The sequence below is a fragment of the Callionymus lyra genome, chromosome 6 (genome assembly GCF_982586985.1).
Source record: "Callionymus lyra chromosome 6, fCalLyr1.hap1.1, whole genome shotgun sequence".
Classification (NCBI taxonomy): Eukaryota; Metazoa; Chordata; class Actinopteri; order Syngnathiformes; family Callionymidae; genus Callionymus; species Callionymus lyra.
In genome coordinates, this window is record NC_141823.1 from 9,771,450 (window position 1) to 9,796,713 (window position 25,264).

Consider the following 25,264-nt stretch of genomic DNA (forward strand, 5'->3'; position numbering starts at 1 on the left):
TCCTTAAATCCATTTTTTTCCTCTTTCTTCAGCTGGGGTCGTTGGAAGGACGTTCTCACTCACGGGCGCTTCAAGAAGCAGCTGACGGACAAGGACGTGGAGTCCATCTGCAGGGCTCTGCTCTCCTACTGTCTGGTCCACTACCGCGGGGACGACAAGATCAAGGGCTTCATGTGGGACCTGATCGCCCCGTCTGAGGACGGACAGACCAGGGAGCTGCAGAACCATCTCGGTAAACTTCAGGAACGCTTTGGTGTCCCATGAGAATATTATTATTATTCAATTTAATCGCTCAAATATTGAAAGGTTGAATATGTTATAGTTTTATTTTAATTATTCAATATTCAGCCTCTATTAGTACACAAGGCTAAGAATTAGATTTTCAATTTAAAAGGATAAAAATAAAAAAGAATTGAATAATTGAAATTAAAATGTAACAAATTTAACCTTTAACTGTTGAATTCTACAATTCAATATTCTGATGGCACCTCCATAGAGTTGGAATTAAATATTAAATAATGTAGTAATTATTTCATATTTTTCATTTTAAATGATCTGTATTTTCAAATGCATAGAAGCTTCTTTCGCACTTTTTTTATGATGTCACTACACAAATTAATTTGAGCTAAATACATGTTAAAACTAATAATTCTATTTTTAAAACGTTTTATTTAACAAAAAAACACACATTAGGAAAACCTTGGGAAAATAATAAAACAAAGGATTTTTTTGCACATATTTTATTTGTTTTAAGTTTCAGAACAAGTACATTTTCTCCAGTTGAATATAATATATAGTTCTCTCTTGTGTTGGGTAGTTTTATAAATCATCCATTCCATTTCAAACACGTCATCATTCTTCAACTAGGGGTTTTCTTTGTAATGGCCTATTTAAAGTACATTTTAAAGAAATATTTGTTTTCATACGTACAATATTTTAATGTATTTCAATATATAACACAAAACTTGAATGTGGAATATTATACCTCAATATATTCTCAATTATTTAATGCACACCCTACCAATATTTTACAATTTCAGCCTGATACCAAAATACTTTAGTATAATCTACTATGACTCGATAAACAAATAATCACTTTTATAAACAAATTTTGTGTGTTTTGATGTATAAATATGTCCCAAGAAATTGACATAAATTGAGATATCAACGTCGGAACAACTCTTGAAATCATACTGGATAATGTTAAATTCTACAAATAACAAATTAAAAAATGTCTTGTTTATGAAAACAAAATCACGTTTGATCATCACACCTACTGACTTCAGACATAGTTAAAAATATATTAAACGCTATACACCATTTAAATTTCTTAAACCAGAAGTTGAAATAAAGTGACACGTGTGCCTCTGCTAACGCTCTGTGACGGCTCTAAAACGATGGATTCTTGCTCCAGGCTTGTCGGCACCAGTGCCCCGGGGCAGGAAGGGCAAGAAGATGAAGACCCAGTCCAGCTCCTTCGACATCCACAAGGCCGAGTGGCTGAGGAAACACAACCCCGAGCACATGCTGCAGGACGACGGCTACAAGAAGCACCTCAAGCATCACTGCAACAAGTGAGTGTCTGGCGTTCAGTCGAGTGTCAGTGACGAGAGTCAGGACTTGAATCTAATGAAATTATGTTTGTAGATGATCGAGAAGGTAACAAATCCAGATGTTCTCATAGGCTGGCTATTTATCTTATGTGCCCGTTTTACTGCTGTATTACAAGCATGGGTTTGGAAAAGGCATTTATTTTATGTTTTTCTTGTTCCATCCATCTTTCTGTGTGATTAGATGGATGGATGGATGGCTGGATAGATAGATAGATAAAACCTTAATACTGTACTTTAATAGTGTTGCAATGTTTCAACACATGCAGCTTATAGACAAGAGTGGCCTCAATAACTATTTTTAAACGTAGCCAGTGTCCAGAAATTATAGTTTGTATCCGTTTCTCTTAAATAACTTTGCAAATTAGATTATTATATTATAAATATCGTTGTTACCTTCTCCTGGAATTAAATATTTGGTATATTTGAGCACAGTTTTCCTGGCAACTAATCAGTTTATGAAAATAATATTCATTAATCTAATTAAAGAAGAACTGAACAAGCCAGCATTTTGAGTTAATTTAAAGTCCTTGACTAGGTCAGTGTTTCAAAAATCACATGGCACACCACCAAACAGAAATATCACAAACTATATATATATATATATTTATATATATGTATATGAAGAAAATGTAGTCTTGTCAAACGTATTGTTTTTCTTTTGATAAAGCTGCATTAATCACAAAATTAACCCCAAAAACACCATTTTAAATGTGTGTTTGTCAATCAAATATTCTCCACCAACACTTTTTAAGCATAAATGAGTCAAAAGAAACCATATTAATATAAAAAAAAACCTGATTTGTTAATGTTTATTATGCTATATACATTAAATCGTAGAAATTATTGACGTATTAATAACTTATTAAACTTAAAATTCAATCCAAACGTTTCATTATTGTTATTATTTTCTGGCACGGACAATGTTGGGCTGTGATTCTAAGAAGGCTTATTCACGTTTTCTTTCTAGCTCTTGTGTCCACTCCGCTTTAGAAACTCTAGCCTCCATAGAAAGTTCCCCTTTGTCTGGCGGCCCGGTCGCGCTGAATCCAGGGATTGTCCGGTTTGTGCAGCGCGCCTGGCAAATGGGTCACACAGTCAGCAAAGTCTGCTGATGTCAACGTCGTCAGTTTGAGGAGCTGGAATGTTGCGAGGGTTTTTTTGTTTTGTTTTGCTAGTGTGCGAGTGTTACTTCTTACTGTATATGTGGGTCAGAGGAGTCACCGCCGGGACAAGTGGTTTTCGCTGAAAAATTATCCTTAAATGTAAGATTTATAGGGATTTCTGTGGTTCAAAGTAAATGTATTTCAGTACATATTTGTATGAGCTGAATAAATCTAGCTAGTTTGTGTTGTTAGATAACACGTATAAGTCTTGACATTGTGTTTTTTAAGTCAATGAGTTGTCGTTTGATAAAAGAGGTGATGAGAAAAAAAGATGTCATTTCAAATTTAGTGAAATAAAAATTGTGTGAGAGCCAGTAAATCTGCCTTACAAGTGAGAGGTTTGTGTCAGAGGCTTATAATCAAGTATTCAACGATTTTAAATTGAATTGAAAAGGTCAAGAATTGAAAAAGAAATTGACATTAATAATAATAAAACTTTAATCTCTGTAGTAATACTCCTCAGGGCTCTGTAGTATTACTCCCGAGACTCCATAGTATTACTGTACAAGGCTCTGTAGTATTACTTTGCAAGGCTCTGTTGTACCTCGCGAGGCTCGGTAGTAATACTTTGTGGACTCTTTAGTATTACTCTGTGAGGCACTGTAGTATTTCTTGGCCAGGCTCTGTAGTATTATTCTGCAAAGTTCTGTAGTATTACTCAGCAAGGCTCTGTAGTATTACTCGGCGAGGCTCTGTAGTATTTCTCTACGAGGCTCTGTAGTATTATTTCGTGAGGCTCTGTAGTATTACTTCGCGAGGCTCCGTAGTATTTCTCTGCAAGGCTCTGTAGTATTTCTCTGCAAGGCTCTGTAGTATTACTCTGCGAGGTTCCATAGTATTACTCTGCGAGGCTCTGTAGTATTACTCTGCAAGGCTCTGTAGTATTACTCTGCGAGGTTCCGTAGTATTACTCTGCGAGGCTCTGTAGTATTACTCTGCAAGGCTCTGTAGTATTACTCTGCGAGGTTCCGTAGTATTACTCTGCGAGGCTCTGTAGTATTACTCTGCGAGGCTCTGTAGTATTACTCTGCAAGGCTCTGTAGTATTACTCTGCGAGGTTCCGTAGTATTTCTCTGCAAGGCTCTGTAGTATTTCTCTGCAAGGCTCCGTAGTATTACTCTGCAAGGCTCTGTAGTATTACTCTGCGAGGTTCCGTAGTATTACTCTGCGAGGCTCTGTAGTATTACTCGCAAGGCTCTGTAGTATTACTCAGCAAGGATCTGTAGTATTACTCAGCAAGGATCTGTTGTCTATTAATCTTGACATTGTTTTTTTTTTTTCAATCAAATTATTTGAAAAGATTCCAACCTTTCAAAGTACAAATTCAAATATTCAATAGAAACAAATTCAATCTCTTGATATATAAATAATTTAATAACACAATAAAATGCTAAAAACAGCAGCATTTTTAAAACGTTAAATTCAAACCGTGCAATATTCCGATGGCACTGATACGCTTTCATAGGCAGACAGTCTTCAGTCGCTTCTCGTTCCTCGGGCAACGCTCTCTTAAATCCAGCTTGTTGACGTAGCCAAGAGCTCCGAGGTCGAGGCTGGTGAGATCATCTCAACCCTCCGACGGCTCCACTCCACCTCCGTCACGATGGCTGCGAGCGTCTGCCGGGTGATAAAGGGATGCGCTGACAGGAGGAGGAAAGTGAAGCCGCTGAGGGGATCTTCTGCTGCTGCCGGTCCGGCCTTTGATGAAGTGGACTTCCAGGATCCCGACGAGTCGCTCCTGAATCATTCTGGCAGACTTAATGAAGTGTTGCTTGTCAGTGTGTTTTAACGGCTTCCTCAGTGAGTCACGGAGCGCTTTTTATTCACAACAGTGATGGGCCGTTTGAGCGATTCAAATGAATCAATAAAGATAATTTATTGACAAGTGTTTGATCAACATTATGAGATAAAAAACGTCCATTGAAATCAGCCTCTCCCAGTGATGAAAGAGGTTTCACTTCAAACTTTTAAGAATCTCAAATTTCCCAGCATGAAATTTGGTCCCAAAGTCTTTGGGGAAATTTTCACAGCTCTACGGTCGGATTTATTTGGCCAAACATCGCTTCCACGCTGCTCACTGGTTATTCCTGATCGTAAAAATCTTAAAAAGACTCTTGAAGATTGACTTTGACTTTCTTCCTTCTTGCTAAGAGATGTTTAAGCAAGTTTTAGAACACTACTGCCACCTGCTGTCCCGTTGATGGCATTACAATTTAACACTCATTTCAATGATATTTCAAATGCTAAAAAAAAGAAAAATGGTCTCTTAATAATAATCATAGTGTTTTAGTTCTGTTGTTTTATCCTCTGTCAGGTCAGTGTTGTGAAAGTCTTTAACTGGTTTCCTTCCTTCAATGACGAACCAACTTTATGAGGAAATCATTTTTGTAACTGGATAAGATTGTCGGTCGTTTGCCCGGAGAAAGGCTGCAAACATTTTTATGTCTTGATTCACATATGAATGTGTCTCGCGAGCTAGAACAAACAGTTATGAATATTATTAGTACCACTATCAGTTTCTCTTCCAGTTGACTCCTTTTGGCAGCATCTGTAGCAGCTTGTGGAAAGATGGTTATTTCAAGAGCTTTTTAATATTTTTCAGGACACCGTATGTTACTTCTATTCATATTTGAAGATGTATTCAGAAGAGATTTCTTTCATTTGATCACGCCCCCTTTGTTGTGATTGGTTCTAGAGAGATCTGAATTGAACTGAAAACCATGAAGTGTAATTATTACAGTGTTGTTTGGGCGATAAGGCGCCTAAAATTCTTTAATTCTCCTCAAAAACCAACAGTGTGCCTTGTAATGCAGTGCATTTATACATTCTTTCTGGTTGTTCTTACTGACCTCTAACTGATGTGGTAACGACGCTCAAAGTTAGTAAGACAAAGTCATAATTCCGCAAGGCTCCATACTATTACTTTGTGGCACTCTGTAGTACTACTCTGCGAGGCTCCGTTGTACTCCGAGAGGCTCTGTAGTAATACATTGCGAGGCTCTGTAGTAATACATTGCGAGGCTCTGTAGTAATACTTCGCGAGCCTCTGTAGTAGAACTCCACAAGGCTCTGTAGTATTACTCTGCAACGCTCCGTTGTACTTTGTGAGGCTCTGTAATAATACTTCACAAGGCTCGGTAGTAATACTTTGCGAAGCTCTTTACTAATACTTTGCGAGGCTCTTTAGTAATACTTTGTAAGGCTCTGTAGTAATACTTTGTGAGGCTCTGTAGTAATACTTCACAAGGTTCTTTAGTAATACTTTGCGAGGCTCTGTAGTAATACTGTGCGAGGCTCTGTAGTAATACTGTGCGAGGCTCTGTAGTAATACTGTCCGAGGCTCTGTAGTAATACTGTCCGAGGCTCTGTAGTATTACTCTACAAGGCTCTGTTGTACTTTGCACGTCTCTGTAGTAATACTCTGTGAGGCTCCATGGTAGGCCTTAGGTATGTATATATAGATAGTAGTATATGTATGTATGTATTAAGTATAATCCAAGGAAATCTAGTATTGAGTTGAAACACCTGAAGAAGTTGATCACAGGTCAGAACTGTAATTCTTGATCTGCCTGCACCACAGTGTACTGCTGGTTATGATACTGAGGCGGATCTTACAATTCCGTGACTACAAACGACTGATTCGATGTGAAATTATTTTCCTAGGATGAAGCGCGGCGTGAAACACTGCCTGACAAATGCAGTCAATAGATCTTCAACGCTTTAGCTAAAAGGTTTTTCTGGGGGGACTTTATGGTTTCACTATATTTTCCAGAGTGTCACCAGAGTAAACGCGTCTAATGTCCTCACTGAAGCGATGGCTTCTACCTGAAGCTAAAACCTTCTGAGCGCACCAGATGTTCAAGTGTCGCACATCAGTGCGCCGCCGCTGCCTCCCGCTCAGCTCATCGTCTGCTGATGTGCGATGATGCGTCACAGAGCTAATGTCTCCCCCGTGAGTCACCCTCCCTCTACCTTGTCAGCCGCGACTCGCCAGCCTCCGTCTGCTGCCAACCACATGACGACCGGAGACGCTGGTCCTCAGGAAGTCACGTGGCTGCGTGTGCAGAGAGTGCATTAGTCGTGGAAGTCTGTCGGGAGTTCAACAGTTGCTTTGTTGCTGCGTGTGCGTGGTCAGGGTTTTTTTTCCTTTTTTTTGTCCCCCCCCACCTCTGATCAGGGTGTGGTCTGTGTGCAGGGTGCTGCTCCGGGTCAGAATGCTCTACTACCTGAAACAAGAGGTGATCGGCGAGCAGGCCCAGAAGGTTCTGGACAACGTGGACGCCAGGTGAGTGGTTTGTTCTCTTCAAAATGCTGCTAAAAATTCCAACTAAAGTAGATTTTTTTTTTTTTAAGTTATTTTTTTCTGATCAGATGAGCTTTCAACGAAAAGAGAACGAGAATATGTTGTAGATTTATTTTGTGGGATGCACGTGTGAAAAGTACAACTGGTTTATACCGCCATCTGCTGGTAGAATGTGGGACGTGATAATGGAAAATCGTGACGACTCATCATTAACGACGCATAAGAATCAACTTTATTTATTTTCTTTCTTCCTTTTTTTTGTTCCAATATCTTTTTTTTTTTAATTATTATTATTCAATGTACATCACAAGAAATTACATCTAATACACATTACGTTTTAATTCAGAATTAATGGGGAAAAAACAAACATTTGAAAACGAATTAAATATAGTAAAGAAGAGAAATGATTGAATTAGAAACAATGAATTAATAGGCAGACAGGTATATTGATGGATGGTTCTAGATCCACATTTCTAGCAGCCTCCATACAATTCACAATGTCCAATAAGACAAAATACAAAAATGCGTTTTTGTGCAAATCTAAATACAGAAAAAGCAAAAACACAAACCAAAAGCACAAAAAATATATATTAATTGGGGAACATGTTAAGCACCCAGGAACAATCGGAACATATCCATCTACACAGCATTACATGAACATATAGTGCGTATATTGAGATACTGTTGCCAGTTCTGAAATAATATCAGCTGCTATATCTTGTAAAAGATGATCGTCTTTACTCTTGTGGAATATAACATTTTCTCTAAAGGTTGACGTCTGATTAGATTCCTTACCCAGTGTAAAAGTGTGAAGCGTTCAATTAAAAAGTAAGGTTATGAATGCTATTAACTTTTTAAGTAAAGTTTAGATCAAGTTTTTATGAGAGGTCAAAGGTCGTATCTGTAAAGATGAAGCATCAGAATTAAGAAATTCATTTTCAGGAATTATACATTTTGAGAGAAATGAATGTATTTAAATGAAGCTGGTGAAGAAATGATTATTGATGATTCATTATTTGTTTAAATTGAGAAGAAAGTGTGTACGTGTATCGATGTTTGACTCGTTTCTTGCTCCACAGCGAGATAAAGATCTGGGTGCCGGAGCCGGATCACTCCGAGCTGCCGGCTCTGTGGTGGGACGCCATTTGTGACAAGTGTTTGCTGCTGGGCGTCTACAAGCACGGTGAGTGATTCTTGTGGCTGTGAGTGAACTCCATTCAAAGGTGAACATTAGACCATTATTGTTGTCATAAAAATAATAATGTCTTTATTTTAAACAACTTATCTCAGACTGACGGGAGTCACATGACCAACTTAATAATGTAACACACTTTATTTTAGCGCTTGTGTTCTTGGTAATAATTTATGTCTTGGATTTAATCTTATTTCATCTTCGCTATTTTATTGTATAAGATTGTATTTTTGCAGTTTATCAGACAATTTTTTTTTCCTTTCTGAATTTCTCTTTGTGGGATCAATAAAGTGTGTATCTTTATACCGATCTATACAAGGAATTCTACATTAAAAACAACATAAAAAAAACATTATGATAAAAATAAGATTAGTTGAGGTATTAAAAAGTTGATATAAAATGAGATATTTGAAGTTGTATTGTTAGAGTGTGAGCAAAGATTAAAAGAAGTCTGTCTTATGTTATCAGGCAGGTTGTTCTGATTTTAGCCGAGACATTGGAACAGTTGACAAGGACATTTCTAAGACTCAGACTTCAAGGTAGATCATGGGGAGCAAAGACGTGTCAGATGTAGCTGCTGAGATTGAAAAGTAAAAGGTTACATTTTTTAAATCATTTCTAAAACGCACTGGAAGTCATAGTTAGGAGTCGGATGGTCTGATGTGATATTCAAAGTCTAGCTGCTGAGTTTCGGAGTGATTGTAGGCGAGAGAGATTTCAGATTTTGAGTTATATTTTCATGATGTGATAGTCGCCTAATGAAGGACTCGGAGGTCTCTTGCTGTGGGTTTTATGTCGTCTGAGAGTTGTCAGAGGGAGGTTCAGCTAAGGGATGAAAGGGAACGATTTTTGATTTAGTTTGTAGAGTTGAAGAGATTTCTGAGCCGTTTAACGTTAACACTCAGTTGAGCTACTGTTTATTGTCAAGAATCTGGTGATGCGTATGTCGATACAAGGATATATTTGTAGTATTGTCGAGTACTTGACTCTGGTGTTGCAGAATTTACAGACCACATGACTCTTGACGAATATGTCCAAACATCAGCTGTAAAAGCTACTGGAGTCACTGTATCCTCTCGTCCTCAGTCATCACCAGGATCGCACAGGAATTCATTGTTCCTTTATCTGCAGGACGAAATTATGTTGTCATCTAGCTGCCGGAAGTTATAATGCAACACAATAATGAAAAAACGCTGTGAATATTGGTATTAATTGTAGATAGTGTTATTTTATCTTACACACACTTTATACAAATATTAACCATGAATTAAAAAAAGATTTGATGCCAAAAAATATTGAAACATCCGTTGAATATCGATATATTATTGCGGGAAAAAGAATATCACAATGTATAGGTTTATGGATATTTTACTATATTACTATTTTACTATATATTTCTATAATAAAAAAGATTAAAAATGTATCTTACTTAATATTTCCTGATTTTATTGGTTAATTTTGGGTGTTTTTTGCTTCTTCCAAAGAGTGAAAATGTACTAGTGAAACACAGTTTGTCACAATTTGCTCTTCACCTCCGTCAAATGGTCTTTCCTACTTTACGTCTATCCAAGGTTTCCCTCTAACCTCACTTCCGTCTCTTCTCCCCCTGCAGGCTACGAGAAGTACAACACCATCCGTGCAGACCCAGCTCTGTGCTTCCTGGACCGAGTGGGCCGACCCGACGAGAAGGCCATCGCCGCCGAGCAGAGAGGAAATGACTTCATGGACGGGTGAGGAACGATATATTTCCCTCCTTCTCTGAGAATCCACTCAAAGTGTGCCGTCTCTCCTCGCAGGGACGTGGACGACCCGGAATACAAACCCGCTCCGGCGCTGATCAAGGACGAGATCGAGGTGAGCGGACGAGAAGCCATCGATTCACAAGATTCTGAGAGTTCAATATAAAGAAGCTGAATCTTCTGTTTTAACAACATTTTATCAAAAGCGTATTTCGCTGGTGAAGCTGCTTTTGAGGTTGAAAACATCAAAGCGTTTGGATATTTTTATCAACCGACCCAAAAAAAAACACTTCCTTCCTCGTCAGGATTCTTGCTGTTATTTATTTATTCATGCAATATTTTCAAGTTCCCAGAACTGTTTGAAAAACACTTTTCCAGCTGCAGTCGTCAGCTCTTTCTAAAACATCCTTCATGTATTCGTGCACTTCCACCAGTTTCATGTAGAAGCAAAATACTCTTTATTGTATGTTAGTAACTTTTTATTTTCATGTGTAAATACTGTCAAGTTATCTCTGAAATGAAAGTTAGAATGAAGGAGAGAAGAAAACCTCTTCCCTCATTTGGACGCATGTTTTTCTTTTGTTTTTTTTGAATGATTGAATCAGAATTTGAACATGTTAATTACCAGTGTTGTAAACAATTAAATAACTATAAATAGAAAAAAACAACAACCAGATGAACAAATAAATGATCCGGATAATAACGTAAATGTATCAAAAGTAGTAATAAAACACACCTTATAGATAAATTAAATTAACATTGACGTTAATAATTGTCCTTTTCATGTAGTGATGCAACCCAAAATGCGAAAACACCTAAAATAAAATATTTTTAAACACAGAAAAGAACAAAACAAATAGTATATATTTTTATAATGGAGATCATGGAAACAACATGAAAAATGTAAAACAAATTAAATTCATTTAAAAAAATTAATTTCTACAAACATATTTGCACAAATAACCCATTCATTATAAGTCATCTTATAAATCAGGGCATTTATAAATTAGAAAGAAATTAAATCTTATAAATAATAATTTATATCATTTTAAACTAAATAACAAACAAGTAAAAATCCCTCATAAACACAAGCAGTGATGTTGTTAATGTATATTGTAATAAATAAATGTTAAATAAATGTTTCTTTAATGTATAGGAAATTAGTTCAGTTTTATTATTTATTTTATTGAGACATCAGATCTTTTTCAATGACTCTGTTTTTTTAGAACGTTATCAACATGATCCTGTAAAAATAATAAATAATTGTTAGTTTTCTTATCACACACCTTGAAATGAATAAAATTATTAAATGGAAAAGCTCGGATCATAAACCTAAAGCTGTTTTTCTTCTTGCAGTTATTAAATAAACCAAGAATGTCGGAACAAAACTGTGCTTCTTTAACGTTGACTTTCTCCTCCTCAGGATGATTCTTCTTCTCCTGGAGACTTGGTCATCACTGACAGTGCAGGAGGTGAGAAAAATACTTTTATTTTTATTTTGAATCCAAACCTTCAAAAACAGACAAAAATATTATTAATAAAGATAAGTGACTCTGATTTTCTTTTGAAAAGAAGTTAATAATGTTTTGTAATAATTTTTACATTGAAAAAGTAAATATTGCTGCATAAACACGGCCAGTCTATCACAATGAAGTCAGGACTTGATCCCAAATGTATCATGAGACTCAGTACCTGGACTCGTGGCTCCTCAGATCCGCTCCCTCTGATGGAGGGTCAGGGCTCCTACTGGCCCTCGTCCTCGGCTCTGACGGCACGACTGCGGCGCCTCATCACGGCCTCGCAGCGATTCACCAAGAGCCGTCAGATCCTGCAAATCCACCAGGTCCAGTCCCAGACCCCACACGCCATGGTCATGGCGGCGCCCCTGTGCCCGCTGCCGCCCACGCTCAACGACTCCTTCAACCCCAAGATGGCCGCCAAGATCGAGCGCCAGCAGAGGTGAGTGGACGTCTGTTGGTCGACCACGTGTTTTTTGTCATGTGTGCAAATGTTTATTTTTTTCTTCGATCGCAGGTGGACCAGGCGGGAAGAGGCGGATTTCTATCGGGTGGTCTCGACGTTCGGCGTGGTCTTCGACCCCAACATGGGCAGATTCGACTGGACCAAGTTCCGGGCGATGGCTCGGTTGCACAAGAAGACCGACGAGAGTCTGCAGAAATACCTCTGTGCTTTTACCGCTATGTGCCGGCGGGTTTGTCGCCTGCCACCTAAAGAAGGAGGTCAGCCAATCAAAACACACTCACTGGTTTTTATACTTTTTTGTTTGTATCGTGATTTAGTTGCTTTAAGTACTTAAGGCTCTTTAAGTTGAGCTTTAAAATCTGCTGACTATGGGTTAAGGAAAATATCGGTTCATACATATTCAACATCCATTTCCAATATTTTTTTCACAATATATTAATATTCAAGAAAAATGTTTTGATATTTATTATTTTTTTGTATTTTTTATTTTATTTATCTTAGCTTGATTATTTAGCTTTGAAATCGTGGCTCATCGTAGTTCTTTGTTCATTTTTATTTTGCAATTGAACTAAAGCAAGTCGATCACAGAAACGGCAATTCTGCGAAAGCGACGGGGAAAATCTGCAAGACCTTTGCGATGACTGAGGATGAGAGGATACAGTATTGCATATCTTTATTTACTCCTGTATCGTGATGTGTATCATATCGTCAGATTATTGCCAATAATAGCGATGTGTATCGACAAGACACTGTTGATACGATACATAACACGATACAGGAGTAAGAATAACATGTATAGTGATACTGTAGGAACAAGGATATATTTGTAGTATTGTGGAGTACTTGACTCTGGTGGTGCAGAATTTACAGACCACATGACTCTTGACGAAGTCGTAATTGATTTAATTTGTTTTCAAACCAAAATATGTCCAAACATCAGCTGTAAAAGCTGCTGGAGTCAACTGTATCCTCTCGTCCTCAGTCGTCATGGTATCTATTGTTCCTGTAGTTAGATCGGCGTAATGACTGCTGCCATCTAGCGGCAGAAGTTTAATTTCAACAACAAACGCTGCAAATATTTGCACGTTAATTATACATTTTAGGTATAATTGAATTACTTTATTGTTATAAGAACTAGAATCTAATTAAATATTATTTAAAAGCCAAAAAACAACCATAATGATGATGTTTTTTTAGGTTTTTTAATTTAAATCGATGCGATCAGTGTATCAATATTTTCTTACATCCCTAGTTCCTGCAATATTTGTACTTTGCCCATATAAAGTAGCGTCAGATTCTTGCCAATACACCCCCCTACTGTTGGGAAGTGGAAACGAACAGAAATGAACCGTCGAACCTCCTTCGTTGCAGACGCGGCAGTGGAGCCGTCCCTGAACATCCAGCCCATCACGGAGGAGCGAGCGTCGCGGACGCTCTACCGGGTGGAGCTCCTGCGCCAGGTGAGGGAGCAGGTCCTCCGCCACCAGCTGCTGTACGAGCGCCTGCCGCTGTGCCAGATCAGCTCCGACCTGCCGGTCTGGTGGGAGGTGGGCGCCCACGACCGGGACCTCCTGATCGGCGCCGCCAAGCACGGCGTGAGCCGCACCGACTACCACATCCTGCGAGACCCCGAGCTCAGCTTCATGACGGCGCAGCGCAACTACAGCCCGACCAAGGCGGCGCCCTCGCAGCAGCAGCAGCAGCAGCAGCCCACCTCCACCCCGGTCCAGCAGCCTCGGTTCCAGGCGCCGGCGCCCACCAGTTCTCCCCTGACCCCCGCGAGGGAGTCGGAACCCCTCGGCGTCGTCGTGCCTAAAGCGGAGCCGGCGTCGGAGGGCGAGGAGAGCAAAGGGAAGTGGAGTCCTCCTCGCCCGCCGCTCACGCCCACCGGGCTTGACGAGAAGCCGGTGTTCGACAGCGAGGGGCAGATGGTGGCGGCGAGGACCAAACCCCTGACGCCCAACTCCGCCGAGAGGAAGCTGAAGAAGGCCAACAAGAGGGCGAGACGAGAGGCTCGCAGGCAGGCCAGGAGGGAGGCGCAGGGCGGCGACTCGGACACGGACTCGGACGGATCGTCCTCCAGCTCTTCGTCGCACTCCTCGTCTTCCTCGTCCTCCTCTTCGTCTTCCTCGTCGCGATCGGGATCCAGCTCCTCGTCCTCGTCTTCGTCCTGCTCCTCCGGTTCGTCCTCGTCCTCCTCGTCCTCGTCCTCCTCTGACAGCGACAGCGGAGGAGAGGAAGGGAAGAAGAAAGGTAATACTTATGTAGTATACTTCGTTAAACGTCTGATTCAAACCCAAATATCTTTTTTTTTTTTCTGAAATATTTTGGATTTGACTCGTAAAGATTCCTTTCAAATAACTATAATACAGGTTTTTATTTCACGGATGTTAAATCCTGTCTACAGCAGAATATTGAATACTTTTTAATTTTCATTGTTGAAACTTTATTGTATTTTCATTGAAACATGATGTTTTTTTTAAGCATCGAATTATTGTTATAATAATTTAAATGATTTGTATATTTAAAAGTTGAATTTATTTTGTATTATTAATAGCATCAATCATTTTTATACTGAAAATGTGTTTGTTTTTTAATTGAATAATTAAGTTATTACTTGAATATTTTCTAAATGAATGATAATGTCGATGAGTTAAAAGAAAAAAATAATTAAAATTCATACATGTTCAAAATACATACAGAAAAATTAATTAATTAATTTGAATAATTATTAATTATAGTTAAAAGGTTTTTAATTCGTTTCATATGTCAATTCCAATTATTCAAAAATACATTTTCTAAATCCAGTATTTTATTTTTAATTTGAGCCTTTTTAATGTAATAGCATTTTTGAATATATTTTTTACACAATATTAATCTTTGAGAAATAGAAAAATGTTAATATTTAAATTACAATTTCAAACTCTGTGTAGAAAGTAAATGAGTTCATGGTGACATTAATATAACATAATTAACATATATTTTATTTTAAATTTTAAAAGGCTGGGAATTAAACAGAAAACAAAAAAAATATTGGAAAACTTGATGTAAATGTTTTTTTTTTTTTAATTCATTTAATGAAAGATTCAAAAACTAATTCAACCTTTCAATAAAGATATTTTAATACTTAAATAATTAAATATAAAATCCGTGCTTTAATCAATACATTTCAATAAAAGTTTCAACATTTAAAATGTTCAACCGTTATATCGTGACGTCACTGATCTACTTCCATATAAACGGTGTCATCACTAAACATGTGACCTGATCATGTGACCTGATCATGTGACCCGTGTGTCTGCAGTGCCTGCGGTCGCCAGCGTGAAAGGCTTCGACGAAGACAGCGTGGCGTCTCTAGGAACGACGCAGGACGAAACTCAAGACGCCATCATGACGGAGAACGGCGTCTCCCACGGCGCGTCGCATCCTTTCCAGGGCGGGGGTTACATGCTCGCCGCCTCCTACTGGCCGAAGGTAGTACTTCAGCTCCTCCGAACGTCGACGAACCCGACGACCGAAACTGTCTTGTGTTCCTAGGATCGCGTGATCATCAACCGACTGGACAGCATCTGCCAGGCGGTGCTGAAGGGCAAGTGGCCCGGGGTGCGGCGGGCGTACGAGCTCGGCGGCGCCGTGTCCTCCTTCTACACCACCAAGCTGCTGGACAACGCCAGCACCAGCCTGTGCGAGGACCCCTCCGCCTCGCCACAGGGGTCAAAGGTGACCACGCATGTTGCAGAAAACAAGGAGTTCTCAGTAAAACTGAACGATGTATGTTGATTTCATCCTTCTTCCCTTCATCCCTTCCGCTTCGCCCCAACTGCTGGACCCTTCCTCAAGCCTCCGCTGCCATGTTGCCGCGCTCAGCATGCAGTGTGTTGTCCCTCCTCTCTCTCCTCTCGGCCAGTAGAGCTGCAGGAAGATTCACTTTTCTCTTCTTCTCGGGGTCACAGGGGGTCACTTTACTGAAATATCTAATCTAACAGTTGCTGTATTGAAAGGTTTATTTCTTTATAATATATAATAATTATTGACAATATTGAATCTAAAAAAATATTAATAATTTATTTTTTATTTTTTACACACAGTTTCATATACTAGTTACAGTCATTTAAATTAATACATTTACTAAATCCAGTATTTATTTTTAAATTTGCCTTTAAATTCAATATAAAAATGCTGGTACAATTATGTCAACATACATTTATTTTTGCATAGTTTCAAATTCCAATAATTAGTTTTCATTTTTTGAAGTTTTTAAATATTTTTTAATCTGAAGCCTTTTAAATTCACTAAGAAATGTTAATTTTGTGATTTATTTCTTTTACACATCCAGTTTGATATTTTAATTAATTATAAAGAAATGTATTTCCTTTTCAAAGTTAAAATTGTTTTACATTTGAATCATTTTAATTTTAACACACATTTTTGTATAATAGTACAGCAAAAATAGAATTGATTTGGTTTACATTCTCAATTACATTTTTCAAAACTAAAAAAATCGAACTTTTCAATATAGAAACTATAGTTTAAAATTATTTAAATAAAAATCCCGAAATTAATAATAAAAAACCAATAATTTTTGTTAGTAAATAGAGTACTCAACATTCAAAATGTTTGATTCAAAGGCTCAATATTCTGATGGCTAAAGAAAATCCTTCATAATTTCCCGTCAACTGTCGAGTCTCCCTGATCACTACAGACCTCTATAGAGATTTAAACGTCGATCACGTGGTCATGACCTTTGACCTTTGACGACGCGTGAACTTCACCTTCCGCCCGACTAGCAACACCTGCTGTTTCACCAACTTCCCCGAAAACACTAACAAACACTCGCTGCTGTTCAAACTGCTACAATCAACACTGATGCGCGCGGAAAACACTTTTCTGACTTTTGGTGTTTGTCGCTCGACAGGAAGGAGGCTTGAAGCTGACCTTCCAGAAACAAGGTCTACCTCTGAAGAGGCCCCTGGACCCCGAGGAGGGCCCGCAGGCGCAGCAGCAGTACCTGGCCAGACTCCACGACCTGCAGAGCGCCTCGGACACCGGCCTGGCCGACATCACCAAGCCGCAGTGCAGCTTCCAGAACGGTCGGTATCCTTCATCAAGTCCGGGTGTTATTCTGAACCCGGCCACCAGAGGTCAGCACAGGGTTGGTAATAACGCGAGCGTTCCTCCTGCAGTGCCTTCAGGTCTTCCTGCTCAGATGAGGCTGAACGGCGTCGTGGACGGACAGCCGCTCATGAAGAAGCGAAAAGGGAGGAGGAAGAACGTGGAGGGCATGGACCTGCTCTTCATGAACACCAACAGAGTGCCCCCCGTCCCGAATCAGGTAGGAAGAGTGACTTAGTCTGGCCTCACTCCCTCTCAGTGAACTCATCACTGCATATGTCTGGCAGAATTTTACATTCGAATTGGCAAACTATGGGATTTTATTGTTTAAAATTGTATTTCACTGTTAGAGGTCCTGGGTTTTATCATAACGCAGGTGATTGAATTTTCTTGAAATTGGAAAAATTGCGGTGAGAGTAGTGGTGAAAAATATTGATATACATTTTATATTTAAAATTAAATATAACTGCTTAAACGAATTAAACTAACGGCCTCTAGATGGCAGGAGTTACCGTAAAGGAACAATGAAATCAGGCTTGATCCCGGCGAAGACTGAGGACGAGAGGATACAGTCGACTCCGGCATCTTTTAAAGCTGATGTTTGGACATATTTTGGATTCAAAACAAATGAAAGCAGTTATAACTTCGTCAAGAGTCATGTGGTCTGTAAATTCTGCAATACCAGAGTCAAGTACTGGACAATACTACGAATACATCCTTGTTGCTACAGTATCACTATATATTGTATTGTTGCACTAGTATCATGATACGAAGTAAAAAAGATGTTTAGGTTTCAAATAAAATAAAAATTGTAGTTTCTGAAAACACTGAAAAACACAGACGATAGATCTTAACGAGAGTTTCCACAAAACGTGTCCAGGAGAATAAAAACTAGTGCAAAACTCAACCGTTATCTTGACAAACATAAATAATGAGAAACAATTTGTTTTTTTCAGTAAAAAGACGTCAAAACAAGTATCTTGACTGCTAACGTCGGCACCGTTGGTCTAGACCGTTGTTATTGTTCCAAACGATGAAGAGAATATTGTATTAAAATGGATGTACTTCCAGGTTCCTCCTGGGTGGGGCGGTATTGGCCAGGTTGGCATGGCTGGAGCTTCGGCGGCGGCGGCAGCAGCTGCAGCAGCAGCAGCATCAGTCCCGGGCTACAGTCAGAGCTCCAGTCAAATCCCGGGTGAGATGGACAGCAGAGTTCCGGTCATCAACCTCAAGGATGGAACGCGACTCGCCGGCGATGACGCTCCCACCAAGCAGGATCTGGACCAGTGGCTGCAGGAGCATCCGGGCTTCGTGGCCGACACTGGAGCCTTCATTCCTGTAAATGTCCCCCCTAGAGTCGCTCGTGTCCTCCTGAGTCAGATCGACTGAACCCACGTCTTCGTTTCAGGGCGTGAACAAGATGCACCTGAAGTTCCACTTCCAGGACGGGCGGCCCAAGCAGAAGAGGCATCGCTGCAGGAACCCCAACAAGATCGATGTCAACAGCCTGACGGGCGAGGAGCGAGTCCAGATCATCAACCGGAGGAACGCTCGCAAGGTCAGTCGGTGCTGGAGCTTCTTCGGACCCGGGTCTGAGAAAATATCAATAAACATAAAACATTATGATGTTTTATTTGAAGATAATGTGTCGATATTCAACATCACTAACTCCTTTTTTTTGTTAATAGATTAATATATGGTGGATTAAATAATTAAATGTTATTTATTTTTTATAATTAACATGCAAATATTCATGACTATGGTTCAACATCGATTTTTATAAAATACTTTTTTCGAACCATGATCGATTTTATCATAATTCTTGTGGTTTTTGTTTCAATAAAGTCTGTTTAAGATAAAATAATTTGATTATTTTTAAGGTTTTTATTTGCATCATGCAAATATTCACAGTGATTGCTTTCTTCTTTTTTGTTGTTGCAATTAAACTTCCAACCATGAGATGGCAAAGGAACAATTAAATGACTGGGGATGAGAGGATACAGTCAACTCAAACCAACAAAACATTGAATTCTTCCAGAAAACAAAACATTTTCAAAAGTGTGCGTCGGCCGCGATCTGAGACAAGTCTGCAAAATATATACAATTAATATTGTTTCTGGCTCCCCCTAGTGTTGGAACAAATTAATGTGTGTGCGTTTGTTCACCAAGCAAGATAAAGGTTTGTGTTGTTAAGTTAAACTAACTTCCAAAAACCCTCTCAGTACTTCAACTGAACCCACATGGACGATAGGGGTGTAAGGTAGATGGCAGAAGCCATTTAATCCCCTGCAGCTAACTGGGTACGAGAGGATACAGTCGACTCAAGCGGCTTATAAAGCTGATGTTTGGACATATTTTGGTTTCAAAACAAATGAAATCAGTTACGACTTCGTCAAGAGTCATGTGGTCTGTAAATTCTGCAACACCAGAGTCAAGTACTCGACAATACTACACATATATTCTTGTTACTACAGTATCACAATATATATCGTATATTTGCCCCTCGTATCATGATTCTTGCCAATACACACACCTACTGACCCGTATGTTAGCAAAAAAAAATCACAAAATTCAAATGATATTTTTTAGTTCTGTGTCTGTCAGTCAAACGTCAGCGTCTCTTCTCCACGTCTCTCACGGATGAAGGAGCTACATATTCTACGCCTCATGTCTCAGTGGTCGTGTCTAAACCTTCTCTCCTGCTCAGGTCGGCGGAGCCTTTGCTCCTCCTCTCAAGGATCTCTGCCGGTTCCTGCAGGAGAACCCCGAGTACGGGGTTCCACCGGAGTGGGCCGACGTCGTCAAGCAGTCGGTGAGTCACGAAAGTTCGACACAAACGGCTCGAACCGGAGCCGTCATTTAGAGAAGGTGCGACGAGGAGGGTCTTGAAAATAACGTCGATGATTCTGAAACACATTTGATCTGCTGATGATAAAGATCTGGAACAGAAGATGTCCTTGTGTGTCCACCCGAGAGGACAGAGGCGTCTCCTGACAGTCGTGTCCGCCCTCGTACGACGTGTTTACTCTGGTTGTTTGGTCTTTAACAACATTTTTGTCGTCTCCTCCCTCTGACTCACTCGCTCAGCGTTTGTTCTGTGTCGGCAAATATTTCTGAGGCCGACGATACAGAAACTTTTCCACTTCTCACCAGGATTGTTTGTACAAACTTTGACGGATCATTTCAAATATTAAGTCCTCGACAAATACTAAATACATAGATTTGTTTTTTTTTTAGGTAGGAACACGTGGATTTTCTGTTGATTGCAAATGTGAAGACAGAATACAGAACTTGTTTAAATAAGAAATGTGACTTTTGACTATTATGATTTTATCTTTTATTTTAGACCATACATTTGTAGAAATGAAAAACATGAACAGCTACAAAACGGTAATGTTTAGGAGGTGAAGTATCATAAAAAAAAACATGTACACTTTATTTTGTGATTTAAATGTTATAATTAGAAGATAATATGTCCATGTATTTATTCTTGTTAGAATGAGAAAATGTACCCACATTGATTTTAAGTTAAAAGGAAAGAACAAACAAATAGAATTAAAATAAATTACAAATACGTTTTTCAATAGTTCATCCTGTCAATCAAATCTTCAGGTTGACACATTTTTCTACACGTGTAATCAGGGCTCCTAACTGTTGTGTAACCGGTTACACCTCGGAAATATATGGTCCGTTTTTTTTTTTTTTTTGCACTTGCGCTACAAACGTTGACCACTAGAGGGTTCTTTCTGCAGTCTAACGCCTCCTGATCCCATTACAGCAAAGCCCTTCCAGTAGTGATCAGAGGAAAAACGTTTTCTTGTCACTTTAAATATGGACTTAATTATCGGCAACGTTACAGAAAAATGATTGATTTGATTTAAACATTTTAAGTGCTTGTCGATCCCCGAGATGACCTGAAGTGCCGCGACAATGACCAAATTCTAGTTTTCATTTATGAATTCAATGATTGTCCTATTTTTAAACGATTGTTCATAAGCTTGTGAATCAACGATGTACGCTGACACGTCTCAAAACTTTATTCACAACGTTCACGTCACATGACCAACAAACACAAGCAGCTTCACTCATTTACTTGATCCGTTCCTGTTCCAGGGTTATCTCCCGGAGAGCATGTTCGACCGGATCCTGACCGGACCCATCGTCCCGGAGGAGGTGAGCCGGCGTGGACGTCGGCCCAAGAACCCTCTAGCCAGGGCGGCCGCCGCCGCCGCCGTGGGAGCGGCGAAGAACGCGGCGACCTCCGGCCTGGGCCTGAACCCCATGCTGACCAACGGCCTCATGAGCGGCATGGACCTGAGCAGCCTGCAGGCCCTGCAGAGCCTCCAGTCCATGCAGCTGACCGCCGGGCTCATGGGCCTCCCGTCGGACGCCAGCAACCTCGCCGCCACCAACCTGGCGGCCATGTTTCCCATGATGCTGTCGGGGATGTCGGGCCTGCCCAACCTGCTGGGGATGAGCGGCCTGATGGGGAAGGAGGGCGTCCCCGAGGACCAGGACAAGGGTCCGGCGGCGGCGACCCTCCCTAAATCCGCTCACGACACTAAAGCCGACAGGACAGAAAGCTCCGGCGCTTCCAGCACCACTCCCGCCGCCGCCGCCACACAAAGTGCTTCTGCCGCCGCCACGGCAACAGATCACTCGCTGGCTCTTAACCCTTTGTTACTCTCCAACATGCTTTACCCAGGGATGCTTCTCACTCCAGGCCTTAACCTCCCCGCGCCGCACGGCGAGCCGGAACCTCCGGCGGCGCCCGCGCCCCCTGCCCCAGCCGAGCGGGTCGAGCGCCCGGACGGAGACGAAGACGAGGACGACGAGGACGAGTCGGAGCAGAAGGACAACAGCGGCCCGGAAGGTTCAGGGAAAGCCGACTCCTCGTCGTCGGACTCCGGGAGCTCGTCCTCGTCCTCGGGGGACTCGGACTCCAGCGACGAGGACTGACCGGGACGAATAGTTATAAATTTATTTATGTATTGCCTAGAAAACATATATTCACATATTATGGAGTTTTTTTTTGTTTTGTTTTCTTCCCAGCACTTGCGTTGTGATTTCTTTACTTGTACATACAAGAACTAACTCAAATGTTGTGTAATAAAGGAAAAAAGAAAAAAAACGCAAAAAAAACAACTAAAAAAAACTGAAATCAAATTTCAGTGTTTGTGGATAAAAGGTACAGTTTTTTGTTTTCGAGACATTTTTGCATGTCGGACTTTGGTAGAGTTTTCGTGAGTATGTACAAGGAGGAAAAGGCATTATTGTAATTACGTCAGGATTTAATTTTATTAAAAGAAAAAGTGACACGAACACGCCGAGCTGTACTATTAATATATTTTGATTGTCGGGGGTTTTTTTTCGGGGAACGCTCTTGTAAATAGTCAGCACTTATCAGGTTTGTCGTTTTTTTTTTTAGTTTTTTTCTTTTCGTTGCCGATCATGCGCTGGATTTGTCAGCAATAATTTGGGCAGCTAATGAATGTCACTGAAGCTGTAGATCCTGTTCCGTTACCAACCTGCTGCACGAGCGACGCCGGCGCATTCTTCCGTGACTCGTCGTGAAGATAAACCTTTAAAATGAAGAATTAAATCGACGTTCAAAGAGTAAAAAAAAATCTGAAATTGATCCTCGATTATCCCAGTTTTTTTGCTTTTTAATTTTCTGCTTTATTATAGTTTTAATGCTCAACACATCAGGAAGTTTTGTTTGACTGTAAATATAAACTTTCACTTCTCAGCTTAATTTAATTCGTGGGTTCATTTTAGGCTCAATATTTGGTTCAAAAAGTGTCGAAAAACATGGTAAAAATGTAATTTAAAAGCTAAAAAAAATGTGTATTTGTGTTTTGTTAGGGGAACGTTTTATTTAGCTTATTTGATTTTTTTTTTTTTGTTAAGAGTTTGAATGTTCTAAATTGTGTCTGTATAAAACAGCTCCTGAAGAAAATACTGAATGAAAACACGTTTGATTGAAGATCATATTGATTATTTCAAGTAAAAATTCCTCCTCAGAAGGTGCACTTTAGGATCCAGGTTTAGTCACGACGGCGTGTTTTTCGCCCCAAACTATCCCTCACACTTTGGGTCAAACTCAACATAAAACAAAATAAAAAAAGATTCCACTGTGCAAAAAGTATTTTTGTACACCATCTGTTTTTCCTCATCAACCCCGAGCTTCCACCGTGTTCTCCGGGTCGCTCGTCTCTTCGACTGCTTCCGTACGCGTCGGGATCTGCCGGCCGAGTCGCCCGATAATCACCGCTTTCTGTTACCAAAGTCTCACTCACACATGGCACAAGCACAAACTTTAGTGGCAAATCTGGAGAGATTGTAGGAGCGACTGTGCCCCCGACAAAAGGTTGAAGAAGATAAGAAGAAAAAAAAAGTGCTTACTCAGCTAGACGTAGAAGTGCCCTTATCCTGTACCTCACCCATTTAAATCAGGACTCACTCGAACACTGGAAGCCGAAGTACCTTTTTTTTTATTTCTTCCCTTTTTCTTTTTTTTCTCCTCTCAAACAGCCAAACTATTGACTGTTAAACACGGGAGGGTTTGTTCTGGTGTCGCCCTCGCAAAAGTACAACTGTAGCATCCGGTGTGTGCGACTGTCACACAGACTGACGTCTCTTCTTTTCATAATGCAGTTATTTTTGTACGTCCGAGCTCGTAGTGCCCTTATCATCATCATCTTCATCATCTTCATCATCATCGCTGCTTTTGTTGCTGATGTCTTGGGACAGAAGTTGTTTTTTTTTCCACTGTACAAACGATTCTTCAAAAAAACCCTCAGCAGTGTTTGTCACCGTGACCAATATGCAAGATGACTGACAAACACCGACAACTACTGTACACTTTTCATGACATTATTATTATTTTTTTAATTTCATGCTTGAATAATGTCTTATAAATGTCAGCCATTTTTTTTTTTTTTTCTTTCTGTCCTGATTCTTATTTTTATTTCATTGGACCGGTGTAATGTTTGCAAGTTGTGGTCTGTGTAGTCGAATAATTCTTTATGTAGTTGCAGAAGAAAAAAAAATGGCGTCTTACAAAAATAAAAATAAAGTTGTTTGTAATTTATTGGATTACTTTCTATAGAGGAGGTTTAATTATTTTTATTAAACATATTCTTCTGACTATCCATCAAGAGTGCCTCTGCCTGCTGCTTTATTTTCAATGTGTGTATAAAAATATTCCTCCATTTTCATTTGAGTGTTTAATATACTTTAAGGCAGATATTTATGTTTTATCATCACAAATTGTCCTTGTAATAAATTACAATTAACTCAATTTAATTTAAATTTATTTTTTTAGTCTCAGTTATTTTCTATTCGGAAGTATCGGTGTATATTTACAAATTAACTTATTATTCTATAAAGAAATTCACGAACGCGGGCGATTTAAAAAAAAAACAACCTGTAGTTCAGCATCATGGCCGTTGGATGTCAGTGTTTCTTCGCAGCGAGTTTTTCTTCACCAAACAGCCTCAATTTTCTGTATAAATTGAACAAAAATAAACGGAGTAAACTTCTAAAACTGAACTTGGGTGGAACATGTGGTGTAGAAGACACTTAACAGTAACCTGTTTTAATACTATAATGAAACATTCGCAGTAATATTTAATATCAGTGAAGGTAGACAAACAATGAGGTTCATGGATGTGCGGAACGAAGCCATGAAGAACTGAAGACGGAGGACTTGTTGTACAAACACATGAACTTCACACCACAATTTATCTTATTTACCGTCTTGCTTTGTCACGAAATAATGGGAAAAGAAGATTGAGAAGTTCTTCAAAAGTCTCTCTGCGCAACAACGCTTTTTTAAAAGATAAATGTCATTCATTTCAAAGCAGAAGACACATTAGTTATATAACACAGTCAGACAAAGTGTTTACATTTAGTCTCCACTTCGTCATATATACATTTACTTTATTTGTCCATTTTTTTTCCAACTTTTGAAGCAAAGCTACTCACTAAGTTTTTAATTCTCTGAGTGAATAATTAAATCTGGTAAATTCCAGAAATTATATATTTCTGTTATCTTGTTATCTTTGTATTGGTGTTTCCTTCATGTGCCAGTTGTTGGAGATAACTTTTTTGGAAAGACACAAAAATACGTTTTATTGAAAGAAAGTTGACGATTA

At 39.5% G+C, this 25,264-nt stretch overlaps 1 protein-coding gene across 5 annotated transcripts in view; it reads left to right on the forward strand.

The window, feature by feature from the left end:
• The window catches only part of chd9 (chromodomain helicase DNA binding protein 9), a 106,916-nt gene extending 82,657 nt beyond the window's left edge, over nt 1-24,259 (forward strand). For 4 of the 5 annotated variants that reach the window (XM_087793525.1, XM_087793528.1, XM_087793529.1 and 1 more), the window contains 18 exons: nt 33-232; nt 1,415-1,574; nt 6,972-7,061; nt 8,159-8,262; nt 9,884-10,001; nt 10,068-10,125; nt 11,434-11,482; nt 11,723-11,969; nt 12,045-12,250; nt 13,365-14,246; nt 15,298-15,467; nt 15,531-15,764; nt 16,909-17,083; nt 17,177-17,325; nt 18,177-18,443; nt 18,514-18,663; nt 19,813-19,917; nt 21,219-24,259. In XM_087793525.1, coding sequence (XP_087649651.1) covers nt 33-232; nt 1,415-1,574; nt 6,972-7,061; nt 8,159-8,262; nt 9,884-10,001; nt 10,068-10,125; nt 11,434-11,482; nt 11,723-11,969; nt 12,045-12,250; nt 13,365-14,246; nt 15,298-15,467; nt 15,531-15,764; nt 16,909-17,083; nt 17,177-17,325; nt 18,177-18,443; nt 18,514-18,663; nt 19,813-19,917; nt 21,219-22,064 — 4,210 coding nt within the window. In that variant the 3' untranslated portion in view covers nt 22,065-24,259. The remainder of the gene's footprint in view (nt 1-32; nt 233-1,414; nt 1,575-6,971; nt 7,062-8,158; nt 8,263-9,883; nt 10,002-10,067; nt 10,126-11,433; nt 11,483-11,722; nt 11,970-12,044; nt 12,251-13,364; nt 14,247-15,297; nt 15,468-15,530; nt 15,765-16,908; nt 17,084-17,176; nt 17,326-18,176; nt 18,444-18,513; nt 18,664-19,812; nt 19,918-21,218) is intronic. The other variant, XM_087793526.1, reaches the window with a different exon arrangement.
• The last annotated feature ends 1,005 nt before the right edge of the window (nt 24,260-25,264 follow it).